Source organism: Colobus angolensis, unplaced genomic scaffold (assembly GCF_000951035.1).
Source record: "Colobus angolensis palliatus isolate OR3802 unplaced genomic scaffold, Cang.pa_1.0 Scaffold18, whole genome shotgun sequence".
Lineage (NCBI taxonomy): Eukaryota > Metazoa > Chordata > Mammalia > Primates > Cercopithecidae > Colobus > Colobus angolensis.
Window position 1 is genome coordinate 4,762,199 of NW_012114932.1, and position 19,030 is coordinate 4,781,228.

The window sequence follows — 19,030 nt, forward strand, 5'->3', positions numbered from 1 at the left end:
TGTGCCACCACACCTGGCTAATTTTTATATTTTTAGTAGAGACAGAGTGTCTCCATGTTGACTAGGCTGGTCTTGAACTCCTGACCTCAGGTTATCCACCCACCTTGGCCTCCCAGTGTGCTCAGATTACAGGCGTGAGCCACTGGGCCTGGGCATTTTTTTTTTATGGAGACAGTCTCACTCTGTCGCCCAAGCTGGAGTGCAGTGGTGCAGTCTCAACTCCCTGCAACCGCTGCCTCCCGGGTTCAACGGTTTCTCCTGCCTCAGTCTCCCAAGTAGCTGGGACTACAGGCATGTGCCACCACGCCCAGCTAATTTTTGTATTTTTAGTAGAAATGGGGTTTCACCATGTTGGTCAGGCTGGTCTCAAACTCCTGACCTCAGGTGATCCTTCTGCTTCAGCCTCCCAAAGTCCTAGGATTACAGGCGTGAGCCACCACACCTAGCTTTTTTGTATTTGTATTTTTATTTTTTTAAAGAGAGGACATCTCACTGTGTTGTCCTGGTTGGTCTTGAACTCCTGAGCTCCAGTGATCCACCTTTTTCGACCTTCCAGAGTGCTAGGAATACAAGCATGAGCCACCATGCCCAGCCTAATAAAAAAAAAATTTTTTTAAATCATATGGAAGCTTCAGCAATCATTTTTTGGGCTCTGATGAGGCTTATGTTGTAGAGCCAGTTGTTTTCAAGAGAGGAAATGGGCTGGGCATGGTGAAACCCCTCTCTACTAAGAAAAAAAAAATACAAAAACTAGCCAGACATGGTGGCGGCTGCCTGTAATTCCAGCTACTCAGGAGGCTGAAGCTCAAGAGTCGCTTGAACCCAGGAGGAAGAGGTTGTAGTGAGCTGAGATCATGCTACTGCCCCCCAGCCTGGGCGACAGAGCAAGATTCCGTCTTAAAAAAAAAAAAAAAAAAAAAAAAAGAAGAGGAAGAAACATTGACTAAAGTCTGTGGGGCAGAAAAAAATTCTTTCTATACTTTGTGGCTGAGAAGTGGAGAGATGGTTGTTGAGGACCTTCCCTATAAATAAATGTCTGTGTCTAGGTTGTAGAGATCTTATGTTTGCTGAGGTTTTGTTTCTTCAGAATTTAGATCAAATGTTAATGAATTTTGTTCTTCTTGGGGCTCCAAATCTGATTGGTGATTACCTCTGATTTTGGTTATCTTAAAAGTAATCCTTGGGGATCTCAGCTGTATATTCTGTGTTATAGATACAGGCATCTTTTCTTTCTCACAAAGCCATACTGTAGGAGTTTAATTATTAATTCTGCAATGCTTAGCTCAACTATTTTTATTCTTTAGTTAAAAGACTACTTATTTTTGATGCATTATTTGTTTTTTTTTTTTTTGCAAGTGAACAGGGTGTGTCAGAATGCTATGAATTGAATGCCCCAGAGATGTAGCAAATCAGGGTTTAATTTTGTTGTTGTTTTATTTTTGTTTTTTCTTTCTTCCTTCATACAGAATTTAATTTTTTCATGCAGTGTGTAGCACTATTGCACTAAGAGATTTAATTATCTAAACTGAGAAACTGTTGACATATACAGGAAAATCACGGATTGTAGAAATGTTTATTTATTAAATGGTAATCTCTCAAAATAGAGTTTTGAGAGAGGGAAATACGTTAGAATGTATATTTTGAATTAGTAATGTTTATAGCCGCATGATAATATCCACTATACTACAAATCAAGTCTCCTGAAGATGAGTGAATGCAGCAGGGTCTGCAGATCAAGAAATATAAATTAATCGATTAAATTGTAGTTTTTACACAAGCCAGTCGCACTTCTCTTATACTCACATTGTCACATGAATCATAAACTATAAGGGACTCACATGGAAAAGGTGATTTTGAGTTTACGGACTCACTTGGAGATTCTTTTATATTTGAGAGATGTTTTAAAATGAGATGGTATGGACTTACTGCGGTTGGAATCAAGAACCTGTCAGTGTTTTATGTCTGTAGTACATCTGATCCTTGAATCCTGGAAGAAGTACTCTCTTTAAGTTATTACCAAGATGTGTGTTATGTTTGTGATATTATAGCTGATTTATGGTATGCAGTAAATTAATATGCCTTTTTAGCTTGCTAAAGATACTGTTAAGTATCAAAGTAATAGAAATAACATATCCAAATAGTTATGGGTCCTTGTTTGACAGCAGGAAGTCTTTTTTGGTTTTTGTTTTTGTGTTTTTTTGAGATGGAGTCTCGCTCTGTTGCCAAGGCTGGAGTGCAGTGGCGCGATCTTGGCTCACTGCAACCTCTGCCTCCTGGGTTCTCCTGCCTCAGTTACCAGAGCAGCTGGAACTATATGCAAGAGCCACCACACCCGACGAAATTTGTATTTTTAGTAGAGATGGGGTTTCATGGTGTTGGCCTGGCTGGTCTAGAGCTCTGACCTCAAGTGATCCACCCACCTTGCCCTCCCAAATGCTGGGATTACAGGCGTGAGCCACCGCGCCCAGCCAGTCTTTCAAATAAGCCAGCATTTCTTCTAGAAGTTTAGGCTCCTTAAAGTGTTTTATTCCTGTTAGTCGAAGACTTACATTGATAGTTTGTATAACACAGTCACCTGAGCTTGAAAAGTAATTCTACTGAGCTCCATATTCAGCTTTAAAAATGAGCAAAAAATTTCTGATTTTGTTTCCTTAGAGTAAAGGTGCTAGTGCTGGAAGAGAATGGACTGAACAGGAGACCCTTCTACTCCTGGAGGTAAGCAGATTAATGCATATGGGATGTGTGCTAAGATTCTGTGACTAGCATTTTATTTTGTTTTGTTTTATTTGGAGGCAGGGTCTTGCTCTGTCATCCAGGTTGAAGTGCAGTGGCCTGATCATGGCTCAGTGCAGCCTCTACATCCCAGGCTCAGGCGATCCTCTTACCTTTAGTCCTGAATAGCTGGGACTACAGGCATGTGCCACCATGCCTGGCTAATTTTTGTATTTTTTGTAGCAGTGGGCTTTCAACATGTTGTCCAGGCTAGTCTCAAACTCCTGGACTCAAGTAATCCTTCCACCTTGGCCTCCCAAAGTTCTGGAACTAAGGCATGAACCACTGTGCCTGGCCTGTGACTAGCATTTTAAATTCACCTTTAGTATTCTGTTTTAAAAAGGGTCCACTGGAGCTCAAAACTCAATCACACATGTGTTTTCCTTTAGAACAGCCATCGTGCTTTGATAGTTGATACTTAAATCCTTTTCTGTGTCTCCCATTAATAGTACAGAATTTTAAAACCGTGTAGTTAGATATTTAGACGATTAAATTGATAATTTTTATAGATTCATCGAGGATGTTTAAGTGAAGCTAATTCCTAATTGTCACACACTCACAACAAAATAAGTTGTGAGTGTTGTGAGTGTGTGACAGTTAGGAATAAAGTGACTACTAAGACAATTGGTGTCATTGCCTGGATTTATGCTAGGATGTCGCCGCTCCTTTTGCACCATGAATGCAGATGTCGACATAATGAAAAAGACAGTAGTGTCTTAGTATTATCAAGGAAATTGTTTGACATCACAGTCCTAAAAGAGCCCGATGCCCTCTGGGTTCCCAGACCACATAGAGTGGACTTGGTGACATTTTGGTTGCTGTACTGCTTTGATTTGGTTTTTCAGGTTGTTCCAATTGTTGTAATTACTCTAGAAGTATCCTTGGTGCATCAAACTATTTTCATTTCTTTTTTTCATTCCTCTTTTACTTTTTCTTGCCGTTTTCTGCTTCTCCCCCCAACCTTGTCTTTCTCTGTTGTGATCAAAATCAGAACAATCCCTTGTTGTGTGTTCTTTTGCCTGTACTTTGATATGTTCTCATATGCCCATTCAGTATCAGTGATATGCAGAGAGCTTTGCTGACTCACTTTTTTCTTATGTATTTAACTATGTTTCCTATAGTACTGACTGACTCACTTTTAATTTCAGGACTATTTTGTATAGCCATATCTACTAGATTTTAATATTAATTAAAATGAATCGTGTTTTCAGTACTTGTGGATGACTATAAACACACTTTTGTATTGCTATTTTGGAATCTTTGGGCTCTGGAGAGAAAGTAAGTTGTGTAACAATGACTGGGACAACAATTGTTCTTTTTCTTGCTGCACATTGATGCTGAAACTTTGCTCCTTTTTCATATTTAAGATTAGTAGGTAGTAAAAGTGAGGTAAGAATAACTGAACTACTGTTTAAAGACATCCAAGAGGTCGGGTGGGGTGGCTCACGCCTGTAATCCCAGCACTTTGGGAGGTCAAGGCGGGCAGATCACGAGGTCAGGAGATTGAGACCATCCTGGCTAACACGGTGAAACTCCGTCTCTACTAAAAATACAAAAAATTAGCCAGGCGTGGTGGCAGGCGCCTGTAGTCTCAGCTACTCGGGAGGCTGAGGCAGGAGAGTGGCGGGAACCCAGGAGGCGGAGCTTGCAGTGAGCAGAGATCACACCACTGCACTCCAGCCTGGGCAACGGAGTGAGACTCCGTCTCAAAAAAAAAACAAAAAACAAAACATCCAAGAAAACCACAGTATTCTTACACAATAGTGCATTTTCTCTCCTGCAGGTGGAATCTGTGCAGTGTTTGATTTTTCTTCTAAACTTGCAATTCAGTCAACAGGAATTGTTTGCAATTACACAAAGAGAAATAAAAGACTTCTCCACATCAGTGTTTACCACTAACATCTTCCATTTATATAGTTTATTTAGAGATACTCAATAGCTTAAGAATATGAAGTCAGATGAGTATTTTTAAATGGATTTATAATCAAATATCGTCTCTTTCTAATACATTGATAAATCTGGTAGACTCATTGGGGTTTGCTGTTTTCAAAATAGCATCGTACTTTTTTTTTCTTTTTCCCAGACAGGGTTTTACTCCCTTCCCCCATGCTAGTGTGCAGTAGCACAATCTCAGTCCACTGCAGCAGCCTCAATTTGCCGAGCTCAGGCGATCCTTCCAGCTCAGCCTCTCGAGTAGCTGGGACTACAGGTGTGCACCACCATGCCTGGCTAGTTTTTTTGTATTTTAAATAGAGACGGGGTTTCAGCATGTTGCTCAGGCGGGCATACTATTTTATTAAACAAATATACCACACAGGAAGCATTCCAAATATTTTTTGTATTCTTGAGCCCACGCCTTTGATTTTTAAAAGACCTTGTTTCATAAAGTCTTGTATCAAAGCACAGTTTTTGAGTAAATGCTAAAGGTTAATATCTGGTCATGTTCATTTCCTTGTTATCTTATTGTAAATATTGGAGGCAACATTTCAATTTTGGAAATAGTCAAAGTGGAATGTATACAATAGATAAAGGAATACAGTTTGAAAAAGAAAGATCTTTAATTGGTAAAAATGAAGGATAATGTAAGATTTTATATTAACTTTTTAAAAAGAAATTACTCTGTAAGATCAAGATGATGACGGCTTGTTTGAATAAGACTTCAGTTGTAAAAAGGTATGGGGAATTTCTACTTGAAAATGTGTCATTAGAATGAGTGGGCATATAAAGTCTGAAGTTTGAGGTGAAAAAACAAAATAGCACAACAACAAAAAAGAATAAGTAGCTACAAAAGACCACCACAGTCTTCATGGAAGTTTGAAATTCTGTTGTTAGAATCAGGGCACCAGAAGGAAAGAGAGATAATGGAGCCACTCTATTCCACAGTGATTAAGGCGATCAAAAAATTTTTTTCAAATTAATATATATGTACATACATATCTATATATTTTTGCACATATTTAATATAGAGGCAGGGTTTTGCTACTCTGCCCATGCTGGTCTTGAACTCCTGGTCTCTAGTGATCCTCCTGCCTCAGCCTCCCAGAGTGCTTAGATTATAGATGTAAGCCACTGTGCTGGGTACATAGTTTCTTTTTTCTTTGAGACAGAGTCTTGCTCTGTCTCCCAGGCTAGGGTGCAGTGGCGTGATCTCGGCTCACTGCAGCCTCTGCCTCCTGGGTTCATGTGATTCTCCTGCCTCAGCCTCCCCAGTAGCTGGGACTACAGATGTGTACCACCACACCCAGCTAATTTTTATATTTTCACAAGACACGGGGTTTCACCATGTTGGCCAGGATGGTCTCGATCTCTTGACCTCGTGATCTGCCAACCTCAGACTCCCAAAGTGCTGGGATTACAGGCACAAGCCACCGCGCCTGGCCTTCACAGTTTCTTTTAAGTCCACAACTGATTGCAGTATTCTTCCTGTTCATTTGTAATTATTCCTGGGCTTTAAAGTGACAAGACTTGAATTTGTAAGCTCACTGATTCTCCCTTGATAACTCTAGTGTTTGTCATGTATGCTTTGCTTTCTCATGCTATTTATTTTCCCTTAGATAATTAATAGACATAAAGGCTATACCTGCAAATAAAATTTATAATTTATTAACATTTATGTATCACTGTAAGAGTTTCTCTCTTTTTTCTTTTTTGAGACAGAGTCTCGCTCTGTCACCCAGGCTAGAGTGCAGTGGCATGATCTTGGCTCACTGCAAGCTCTGCCTCCCGGGTTCACCCTATTCTCCTGTCTCAGCCTCCCAAGTAGCTGGGACTACAGGCGCCCGCCACCAAGCCCGGCTACTTTTTTTGTAGTTTTAGTAGAGACGGGGTTTCACCATGTTAGCCAGGAGGGTCTTGATCTCCTGACCTTGTTATCCTCCTGCCTCGGCCTCCCAAAGTGCTGGGATTACAGGCGTGAGCCACCGTGCCCAGCCTTCTCTCATTTTTTTTATGCCAGCTAAATTACAGGAAACATAGCATTAGAAGATATTCAATAACCAACATGCAAGATTTCCTCATAGTGTGCATGCACTTTACATACTTTTTCTTGATACGCAACCCAGGAAATATTTAATTCTATGTACTTTTGAACTACACTAAGAGGAATAGTAAATCTTCTATTAAAAAACTTTTCTTAAGGACAGAGATGTTCAATCTTTTGGCTTCCCTGGGCCACATTGGAAGAACTGTCTTGGGCCACACACAAGATACACTAACACTAACAATAGCTGATGAGCTTAAAAGAAAAAAATTCCCCAAAAAATCTCATAGTGTTTTAAGAAAGTTTATGAATTTGTATGGGTCACATTCAGTGCCATCCTGGGCCACATGCGGGCTGCAGGCCGCAGGTTGGACAAGCTTGGTTTAGGAGAAGCTTTTTTTTTTAATTAAAAAACAGTCAGCCTTTTTACATTTGAGAGCCTTAGCAAAGTCAGATTTCTTTTTTGGTTTAGTTCAGTTTCCTGTGGTTTGAGTTCAGTAAACTTTATTAGGTATTGTGTTTCGGACACTATGACAGTGCATGTTGAGATCTATAGGACACAGTCTGTACCTTTAAGGAATTCATAGTCTACTTAGGTGACAGAAAGATAAAACACAGAGCTTGAATGCAGAATTCCCAACGTTATGATTAGAGATATGTCCAGAGCACAAGAGCTGTACAGAGGAGTTGCTTTGCAAACAGACCAGGTAGATAAGTCAATGAACAGCCTTCTGGGAATGGTATAGCTGTGTTGGTCCTAAAACATGATGTTTCCAGTGCAGAACAAATGGTTCATAGGCATAATACCTAGTAGGAATATATCAGTGGGACCTGTGTATTCTTGAAACAAAAAGAGTAGAGAATAGGGTGGGAGAAGTAGGCAGTGTCCTGATCATGTCTGGCTTAGTTTCATAAGATAATGACACATAATAAAATAGTTTTAGGCAGGAGAGAAAGAGTGTTTTACGTAAAACATATTTCACTCTAGCAGCTTGGAGAAGGATGAAATTAAGTATAAAAAGGTAATTGTAAGAATCAATTTATGAGGCCGAGTTGGAAGGATCACTTGAGGCCAGAAGTTGGACAGCAGCCTGGGCAACATAGCAAGACTGTGTCTCTAAAAAAAAAAAAAAAGAGAGAGAGAGAGAACGTATCCAGGTTGAGTAATGATGAAGACCTGAACCTGGGTTATGGCAGGATGAATGAAGCTGTTTTGTAGTATTATAAGATACTTACTAAAAACCTTTAATTGAATCATTCTCCTTCCTGGCCAGTGTGTCACCGCATTGTTCTCTTTTCAAAACGTCTCTTTATTTGCCTCTCTTATTAACATTACTGTCAGTTCCCGGGCTCAGACATTTACTGATTCTCAACTCTGTGCTCTTCTGGATGCTGATTCTTGCTTGGATTTTGTATCTCAGAAGGTTCCCCAACTCCACCTTTATTCTGGAAAAAAAAACTTGGTGAACTTTCTTATTGTTCCCTGGCAAAAGGAACATGAAAAAATATTTTTTAAATAAAAACTTCATTGGAAAAGGGCGTGATAGAGCATGCCTAGAAAATCCCTATCTATAATTAGAAACATAGTACAGCCCCAGTAGATATATTTCTACTTCCGTGGACCTGTGTGAAGTAGATTTATTTTTCTTTTTTCTAACAATGTGGGTCTTTCAAAAAGTAATTCCTTCTCAAACTACCTGAGGTTACTGAATATCCAGAGGAAACCCAGAATTAGCCTAGTTTTTCAAGGGATTTAATGAGTCAGACCGTTTGCTGGCTTGGGTTTTGAGAAGTCCTATACCATTCCAGCAGAAATGAAAGCCTGAGCAGCAGTTGGAACCCCGAATTAAGAATTAATTGATGGCCAGGCACAGTATTTCACACCTGTAATCTCAGCACTTTGGGAGGCTGAGGTGGGAGGATTGCTTGAATTCAGAAGTCCGTGACCATCCTGGGCAATATAGTGAGAACCCGTCTCTAAAAATTAAAAACAAACAAACAAACTTTGAAGTAAAATAATTAACTGAAAAAGTAAAACATGGAGACAACTATTATTATAGAAAGCTCAATCTCACAGTGTAGATCAGCAAATTAGGCTCTAATGCAAGGTTTTTCAGTTGGAGCATTCAATATTGACATTTGGGCCAGTTTTTTTGTTGTTGGAGTGGAGGGTTCATATATGTTTTACAGCATATATTGCCCCTCCTTGTTCTTAGATACCAGTAGCACTTCCCCAGTTGGGTCAACCAAAAATGTTTGCAGACATTGCCAATGTCCTCAAGGGGGCAAAAATTACCCTTCATTGAGAACCATGGTCCTGGAGAGAATGGTGTGAGAGTACCAACTTCAGTATACCACTAAATAAATTCTTCTTATCCAATTAATTCCTCAACTTTCTTAGCACCACATAGTTGTGGTTTTCTTTCTACTGTTCTATCCATTTTTCCTTCGGAGACTCCTTTTAAACTTTTTGTTGGTTTCTTTCAGGATTTTCTCTGAAAAAATCATAAATTATAAAACTAGAAACGTATGTAGTTTATAAATTTTAGAATCAGTTTATCAATTTCTACTAAAAAGAAGCCTACTTGGAGTTTGACTGGAATTGTATTGAATCTAAAGTTCAACTTGGAAATAATTGACATCTTAATACTGAGACTTCTAGTGAATGAACACAATATATCTCTTCCGTTATTTTATTTGGGTCTTTTAGTTCTGTCATGTTTTACTCATTCCAGTCTGTTGCTCTTATACATTCTTTATTATGTTTATTCCTCCTCCTAAGTATTTAATTATGCTATTTAAGACAGAGTCTTGCTGTGTTTGTCAGGCTGGCCTTGAACTCCTGGGCTAAAGAGATCCCCTCGCCTCAGCCCCCTGAGTAGCTGCGACTACAGATGTGTGCCCCCACACCCAGTTTTTATGTTACTTTAAATACTTTTTTTCTTCCTGTTTAAAATTGTTCATTGCTATTATGTATGGATATATAGTTGAGTTTCTCTCTTGCCGTTCTATCCTTTGACTTTGCTCAGCTGTTTAGTTTTAGTACTTTTTTTTATAGCTTCCTTAGAATTTTCTATATAAACAGTCATGTCTGTCTGTATTAGTAAAAATGTCAGCCCTCCCTCCCTCCCTCCCTTCCTTCCTTCCCTATTTTCTTTCTTTCTATCGCTCTTGCCACCCAGGCTGGAGTGCAGTGACGCAATCTCGGCTCACTGCAACCTCTGCCTCCTGGGTTCAAGCGATTCTTGTACCTCAGCCTCCTGAGTAGCTGGGAGTACAGGCACACACCACCATGCCCGGCTAATTTTTGTATTTTTAGTAGAGATGGAGTTTCACCATGTCATTGGCCAGGCTGATCTCGAACTCCTGACCTCAGGTGATCTGCCTCACAAAGTGCTGGGATTACAGGCGTGAGCCACCATGCTTGGAATACTTCTTTCTTTATAGTATGCATGTCTTTTATTTATTTTTCTTGCCTGATTGAAAATAATATAAGGAAAGCCATCAAATCTTTCTATTTATGCGTAACTATTTGCATTAATTTTTTTTAAAAAAAAGCTATATAAAGAACTTCTAATATTACACATTACTTTCTTGTTACCTGACATGAAAGCATCTGTTTTTTCTGTTTTAGGCCCTGGAGATGTATAAGGATGATTGGAACAAAGTGTCAGAACATGTTGGAAGTCGTACTCAGGATGAATGCATCCTCCACTTTTTGAGACTTCCCATTGAGGACCCATACCTTGAGAATTCAGATGCTTCCCTTGGGCCTTTGGCCTACCAGCCTGTCCCCTTTAGTCAGTCAGGAAATCCAGTCATGAGTACTGTTGCTTTTTTGGCATCTGTGGTGGACCCTCGCGTGGCATCTGCTGCAGCAAAAGCGGCTTTGGGTATGGACTTCCCTAAACCATCTCCTCAACAGAAAAACTCAGTTTATCTCAATTGGAATATTACCAGCCATTACATTCATTTATTTTAATGTAAATAACAAAAATCAGATATTACCTGTGAAAGATACCATATTCTTTATAAAAGTATTACAAAATTTTTAAGTAATGCGTCTTAAAATTAAGAGCTTTAGGAATTGGAGGAACAGAGGTTTTTTACTGTATATTTTGTGATTAATTTATAATTTGGTATAACTAGCAAAGGAAGTCATTTGATATTCGTGGGTTACACATTAATTGTAACTAGAACTTCGTCACATCATAGAACTCTTTCTTGGTTTTATGGATGTTTAAGCCTTGCTGTTTTTGTTTTTTTGATTTATTAATCTAGTAAGCAAAGTTAAAATATGGACAGCAGTTTTGATTATTGCTGGTATGAGTTGAAAGATCTCTTATTTCAAGGCTCTGTGATGTGTAGGATAAAATGTAGAGCCATAGAATTTCATTATTATTATTATTTTTTAATCTCATTTAGTCCTCTCATTTTGCCGGTGTAGAGGTACTGAAAGCCTGAAGAGGTTGCTACACCTAAGACAATAATACTGTGTTGGGTTTCCCGATGGTGGTTTTACACTGAAGCAAATTTTTGTGCAAAGTTAGATTGCTGTTCCATTTTTATTCTTGAACCAGAGGAGTTTTCTCGGGTCCGGGAGGAGGTACCACTGGAATTGGTTGAAGCTCATGTTAAGAAAGTACAAGAAGCAGCACGAGCCTCTGGGAAAGTGGATCCCACCTACGGCCTGGAGAGCAGCTGCATTGCGGGCACAGGGCCCGATGAGCCAGAGAAGCTTGGTGAGTCACTGCTGCTTTCAAGGGACAGGGTTAATATATGTTTGTATTCCTGTCAGCTTACTCAAGTAATTGGGTTTACCTGCACTAAAAAGTGAGTACCATGATCAGTATAAACTTGTCTTTTAAGATTAGTTTTTTAAGATCATGATTTTTTTCCTCTTGTCTGTTTCTTTTGGTAGCTAGAACTAAAAAAATTGTCTTGTAATTGTTAATGGTATTACAGTTGTGAATTATCTGGTTGCTGTTTGTAGATCTAGGTTTTGAATAGACAGAAGAATACTGAAAGATGCATAGAACTGTAGGTGAAAAAAAAGAAATGACTTATGATTATGTTAATTTATATGTTGCTGAATGGGTTTCAGTTCATTGTTTTGGGGGTTTTCTTAGCTGAGGAGAAAATCCTGTAACATAAAATTCCTCATTTTAACTGCTTAAAAGTATATAATAGCTTCTGCTCTATTTACAATGCTGTGTGTCTATCACCACTATCTAATTCCAGAACATTTTCCTCATCCCAACAGGAAATCACATACTTATTAAGCGGTCACTCCCCAGTCCTTTTGCTCTTCAGCTGTGGTACCCACTAACAGTCTGCTTTCTGTCTCTATGGGTTTGCCTATTCTGGACATTTAATATAAACAGAATCATGTAATATGTGGCCTTTTGTGTCTGCTTCTTTGACTTAGCATGTTTTCAAGGTTCATCCATGTTGTAGCATCCATCAGTACCTCATTCTTGTCAGTGCTATTTCTTTGGGTGGATATAACCAATTATATTTATCTGTCATATACCCAATTATATTTATCTGTCAATTCATGGACATTTTGTTTCCACTTTTACACTACTATGAAAAATGCTGCTATGAACACTTATATACAAGCTTTTTTGTGAACAGAGGGTTTTCACTTCTTTTGGTTGGGTATATACCTAGGGGTAGAATTGCTGAGTTACATGGTAATTTTGTTTACCTTTTTGAGAAACTGCCAGCCTGTTTTTCATAGTGGCTATACCATTTTATGTTCCTACCCATAATGTATGACATTTGTAAGTTCTTCACATCCTTGTCAATACTTATTTTTCTATTTTTACCTTTAATAGCCAGTCTAGTGGTTTGATGTTGGGGTTTGTATTTGCATTGATGATTAATGATCTTGAATATCATGTGTTTATTGGCCATTTTTATGTCTTCCTTGGGAAATACCTACTCAGATTCATGTCCCACCCCACCCCCCTTTTTTTTTCTTAGTAGACTTTATGTTTTAGAGCAGTTTTAGGTTCATAGCAAAATTTGATAGACATTACGGAGTTCCTGCATACCACCTGACTACCCCCCACATGCACAGTTTCCCCCACGATCGATATCCCATGCCAGAGTGGAACATTTGTTGATAAACCTACTTTAACACATCATCATCAACTGCAGTCCAAAGTTTTAGTTTATTCTGTAATTGATTCTCACATGTTGAACCACCCTACCTTTTGTTGTTGTTGTTTTTTGGTTTTTATTTTGATAAATCCAACTTGGCCTTTGTAAATAATCCATTTAACATGCTATCAGATTCACTTTGCTAGTGTTTTGTTGAAGATTTTTGCATCTGTATTCATAGATTGTTTGTAGTTTTTTTTTCTGTGATATCTTTGTCTAGTTTTGGTATTAAGGTAATAGCCTCAAAGAATAAGTTAGGAATTGTTCTTTTTTTTTTTTGAGACGGAGTCTCGGTCTGTCGCCCGGGCTGGAGTGCAGTGACCGGATCTCAGCTCACTGCAAGCTCCGCCTCCCAGGTTCACGCCATTCTCTCCCGTGTAGCTGGGACTACAGGCGCCCGCCACCTCGCCCGGCTAGTTTTTTGTATTTTTTAGTAGAGACGGGGTTTCACCATCTTAGCCAGGATAGTCTCGATCTCCTGACCTCGTGATCCACCCGTCTCGGCCTCCCAAAGTGCTGGGATTACAGGCTTGAGCCACTGCGCCCGGCCTTTTTTTTTTTTTTTTTTTTTGAAAAGTTTGAGGAGCATTGGAGTTAATTTAAGCATTTGGTAATATTTACTGGTAAAGCCATCACGTCCTGGGCTTTTCTTACTTTCTTGATTACTGATTCTGTCTCTCTTTTTCTTTTTCTTTTTTTTTTTGGAGACGGTGTCTCACTCTCACTCAGACTGGAGTGCAATGGTGTGGTCTTGGCTCACTGCAACCTCTGCCTCCTGGGTTCAAGCAATACTTCCGCCTCAGCCCCTGGAGTAGTTGGGACTACAGGCACGTGCCACCACACCCGGCTAATTTTTGTATTTTAGTAGAGACAGGGTTTCAGTGTGTTGGCCAGGCTGGTCTTGATCTCCTGATCTTGTGAACCACCCGCCTCGGCCTCCCAAAGTGTTGGGATTACTGTTGTGAGCCACCGCACCCAGCCCTGATTCTGTCTCTTAACTCGTTATAGTTCTACTGAGATTTAAACATTTCTTAATGAGTCAGTTTTGGTAGTTTGTGTCTTATAGGAATTTATTCGTTTTATGTAGACTATCTAATTTGTTGGCAAAAAATTTATAACAACAAAAAGGGGAAACAACTGGAATGTCCATCATCTGATGTGTGATAAGCAAAATGTGGTATATCCATACAATGGAATATTACTTGGCTATAAAAAGGAATGACGTATTGACATATGCCACATCATGGATGAATTTGGAAACATTTGGTAAGTGAAAAGCCAGTGAAAATAGCCAATATACTATATGATTGCATTTATAAGAAAAGTCCTGAAGAGGGAAATCTGTAAAAACAAAGTAGATTAATGGTTGCTCTGTATAGGTGGAATGGAGGATTTGGGGTTGATTGCAAAAGGATACCTCTTTGAAGTAATGAAAATGTTTTAAATTTTACGATAGGGATGGTTGCACATATCTGTTGATATACTAAATTTCATTGACTTGTACTCCTTCAGTGGGTGAATTTTATATTATGTGAATTACATCTCAATAAATTGGTGAATTCTATATTATGTGAATTATATCTCAAAGCTATCTTTTTAAGTTCACAGTGTCCTCTCATAACTGTCAGTAGTAATGTCCTCATTTTCATTACTGATTATAGTAATTTCATCCACTTGCTTTTCTTGTTTTAAAGTCAGTCCAGGTAAAGACTTGTCAATTTTGTCTCTTCAAAGAACCAGCTTTTTTGTTTCATTGATTCTCTGTTTTTCTGTTCTATAATTTCTCTCCACTCTAATCTTCATTTTTTCCTTCTGCTTGCTTTGGGTTAAATTTGCTTTTTTTTCCTAGTTGTTTTAAGATAGTGTATGTTATTTGAGATCTTATTTAATAAGGTAGGTGTTTATAGCTGTATGAATTCCCCTCAGTACTGCTTTTGTGACATTCTGTAAGTTTTGATATATTTATTTATGTTTCTGTTCTTCTCAAAGTACTTTGTAATTTTTTCTCTTCTTTTCTTTTCTTTCTCTTTCTTTCTCTCTCTTTCTCTCTCTCTCCTTTCTTTCTTTGTCTTTCTTTCTTTCTTTCTGTCTTTTCTTCTCTTCTCTTCTCTTCTCTTCTTTCTTTTCTTTTCTTTTCTTTCTTTTCTTTTTTCTTTTCTTTTCTTTTTTCTTCTGTTCTTTCTAGATGGAGTTTCACACTTGTTGCCCAGGCTGAAGTGCAGTGGTGCGATCTCGGCTCACTGCAACCTCTGCCTCCCAGGTTCAAGCCATTCTCTTGCCTTAGCCTCCCAAGTACCTGGGATTACAGGCACCCACCACCACTCCTGGCTTATTTTTGTTGTTGTATGTGTGGTTTTTTTTGTTTTGTTTTGTTTTTTTAAGTAGAGATGGGATTTCACTATGTTGGCCAGGCTTATCTCGAACTCCTGACCTCAGGTGATCCACCCGCCTTGGCCTCCCAAAGTGCTGGGATTACAGACATGAGCCACTGAGCCCAGCCCCTGTACTTTGTAATTTCTGTTGCGATTTCTTCTTTGACTCATTGGCTATTTAAGAGGATGTTATTGTGAATTTTCATAACTTTGTAAACTTTAAAGATTTTCTTCTTTTACTGATTTTTAGTTACATTTCGTTGTAATCAGAGAAGGTAATTTGTGTGATTTCCGTATTTTTAAATTAAGACTTGTTTTGTTGCCTAACGTGTGGTCTGTTCCAGACAACGTTTTTTGTGCATTTGAGAAAAATATGTTTTCTGCTCTTATTGGGTAGGGTCGTTCAAGTTGTCTACTTCCTTGTTTATCTTTTGCATAGTTCTCTCCTTTATTGAAAGTGGGGTATTGAAATCTCCAACTATTATTGTTGAATTATTCCTTCAGTTCTGTTTTTGCTTTATGTATTTAGAGACTCTGTTGTTGCTTATATGTTTATAATTGTTACATCTTTTTGATGTATTGGACCTTTTATCTTTATAAAATGTCCTTTTTGTCTTATATAACATTTTGTGTCTTAAAGTCTATCTTATCTGATATTAGTATACTATTTCAGATGCTGTTAGGTTTCTGTTTACTTTTTTTGTTGTTGTTGTTGAGATGGAGTCTGCCTCTGTTGCCCAGACTAGAGTTTAGTGGCATGATCTTGGCTTACTGCAACCTCAGCTTCCACCTCCTGAACTCATGTGATCCTCCTGCCTTAGCCTCTTGGGTAGCTGGGACTACAGGCGCATGCTGCTGTGCCCTGCTAATTTTTGTATTTTTAGTAGAGACGGGGTTTCACCATATTTCCCAGGCTGGTCTCGAACTCCTTGGCTCAAGTGATCCACCCACATCTGCCTCCCAAAGTGCTGGGATTACAGGTGTGAGCCACCGTGCAGGGCCTGGTTTCTGTTTACACTGGATCACTTTTCTATCTTGTTACTTTCAGTCTCTTTGTTTCTTGGTATCAAAAGTGGCTCTTATAGACTGCATTGTCACCATTGTATTTGAGAAGTTGAAACTTAGGTTCTACGTTTGTTTCTACCCTTCATAGCCATAGGACTTTCAAAAGCAGTTTACCTTTGCTGATTAGCTCTGAATTACCTCATCTGTAGAAGAAAAGGTATTGTTAGATACTTTCTATAATGTATTGTTTACTAGTGCTGTTTTATGATGTCAGAAAGGAGACATTTTTGCTATTAAGGACTTAATTACCTGTTTCTCTTTAATCAGTCTTAAAGAGAAGTGCAATTAATAAAGCAGCTTTATATGTAGTACCAGCTTCTCAAATGGAAGTGCCCTTATATAAGAGGCTTTTTTTTTTTTTTAAATGGAGTTTTCCTCTGTCACCCAGGCTGGAGTGCAGTGGCGTGATCTCGGCTCACTGCAGCCTCCGCCTCCCAGGTTCAAGCAATTCTCCTGCCTTCCAGTATATTCCTAGCATTTTTTACATTGTTCATTAATATTTTTTTTCTTTCATTGTGAAACTGTGTATGTCTGCTGATTAAAGAATTATAGGTGTCATTCTGCCTAATTATTTCCATCTTTATCTCACCTGTATGAAATTTATATACACTGTGCTTTAGATACAATGATTTTCATTTGTTTGTTTGTTTGTTTATTTATTTATTTTTGGAGACGGAGTCTCGCTCTGTCACCCAGGCTGGAGTATGGTGGTGTGATCTCAACTCACTGCAACCTCCACCTCCCAGATTCAAGCGATTCTCCTGTCTCAGCCTCCCGAGTAGCTGTAATTACATGTGTGTGTCACAGCGCCTGGCTAATTTTTGTATTTTGGGTAGAGACGGGGTTGCACCATGTTGGCCAGGCTGGTCTCCAACTCCTGACCTCAAGTGATCTGCCCGCCTCAGCCTCCCAAAGGGCTGGGATTACAGGCGTGGGCCACTGTGCCTGGCGTATTATTATTGTTTTTTAAGACAGTGTCTTGCTTTGTCACTCAGGCTGGAGTACGGTGGCATGATCATAGCTCATTGCAATCTGTACCTCCCAGGCTCAAGTGATTCTCCCACCTCAGCCTCCCAAGTAGTTGGAACTACAGGCACATGACACCATTCCTGGCTATTGTCTTTTTCATTTATTCTTAAAATAAAGATAATAGGAAGTAAAATTTAAAATTGCTAGCTATTGCTCTCCAGAACATAACATCTGAACACCTAGTGCTCCATTCTTGGCAGTTCAAGTGGGTATCAGTGAGGTCCTTTCAAGTCTCAAATCTTACCATTTTTTATGAGTTTGCATAGGGCCTACCCTTGTTGTTCTTTCTACTTTGTTTGAATTAAGTGCCAGTCTAGCCATCTCATTTTGCTTATACAGAAACATTTTTTCAGATTAATGAAGCCTCTCATCCCTGCTGCTGGGGTTTGGATATGGTTTTTTTGTCCTCGCCAAAACTTGTGTTGAACTTTGATCCCCAATGTGATGGTGTTGGGAGGTGTTTGGGTTGTGGAGGCAGATCCTTCATAAACGGCTTGGTGCTATTTTTGTAGTAGTGAATGAGTTTCCATTCTCACTCTTGGGGAACTGGATTAGTTCTCCTAGTAATGGATTCATTCCCCTCAGAGTGGGTTGTTATAATTTCAGGACCCTCGTCAGATTTCTCTTCTTTACACCTGTCTGCTTCTCCTTTGACCTCCTCTGCCATGTTGGGACACAGAATAAAATCCTTTGCTAGGAATCGGGGCCATGCCCTTGAATTTCTAAGTCTGTGGAACTGTGAGCTAAATAAACCCTTTTTCTTTGTAAGTTACCTAGTTTCAGATATGCTTTTATAGCACCAGAAAATGGACTAAGATACCAGCCCTCTGCGCAAATTATTGTTTTAACTCTTCTTAACATTGTTACACCTAGAGTACCAGCTCTTTGATTTAAAAGCAATTTGAGAGTATCAATAATTCTTAGTTTGAAATTAACTTATTTTCTTTTTCTTATATGAAGACTGAATTTAGCAGGCCAAGTCACTTCTCTGTTCTTCTTTGTTGATTCTGCACCATCAGACAGTACCCAGCATAGGCTGGAAAAACCTGGGACTAATGAAGCCTGGGTCTTAATTTCCTAAATGTTTTGAGTCAGTGAGATTTGTGTACTTTGCCAAATGAGGGATGTGTTTTTACATGTATGTTTTGAAAACATATTTTGGTAGATCATACCATAGACCATTAGTGGCATAGGCTGCAGATTTAGCCATTTCTAGTTTACTGAGATTTGAAACAACACTGAAGCACCTAGCAACCTTGGTTTCTTTGGGGCTGGATTCTCCTGATTCCTGATTCATTAGTGAATTTATGGTTTGTGGAGCATGCAGAGCTTAGACTGCTACAGGAGGCACATGAGACTACAAGGGCTGACCTTTGAGTGGTATTAACAGTAAAATTCGTTCACGGTATCTGGAAGTAGCCTCCCAGTTAACCTCTTTCAAGTGTGTTCCATACTCACTAATTGCAGCAAGGGAATTTGGGTCCTCTTATAATAAGGGTAAGGAAAACAGACCATAATATGAATATTTCAAATGAGTTGAGAATAGGTTTCTATAACTTATGCTGGACTATTATAGATAATATGATTTATATTGGATTCCGACAAATGGAATAAATTGAGAAACAGCAAATGTTTCTTCCTTCGGA

The 19,030-nt window shown here is 38.9% G+C and overlaps 1 protein-coding gene across 1 annotated transcript in view; it reads left to right on the plus strand.

The window, feature by feature from the left end:
• SMARCC1 (SWI/SNF related, matrix associated, actin dependent regulator of chromatin, subfamily c, member 1) overlaps positions 1-19,030 on the plus strand; it is a 201,763-nt gene that overhangs the window by 107,954 nt on the left and 74,779 nt on the right. The window contains exons 17-19 of the mRNA XM_011939320.1: positions 2,655-2,714; positions 10,385-10,643; positions 11,331-11,492. Of these exons, the coding sequence (XP_011794710.1) occupies positions 2,655-2,714; positions 10,385-10,643; positions 11,331-11,492 (481 nt within the window). The remainder of the gene's footprint in view (positions 1-2,654; positions 2,715-10,384; positions 10,644-11,330; positions 11,493-19,030) is intronic.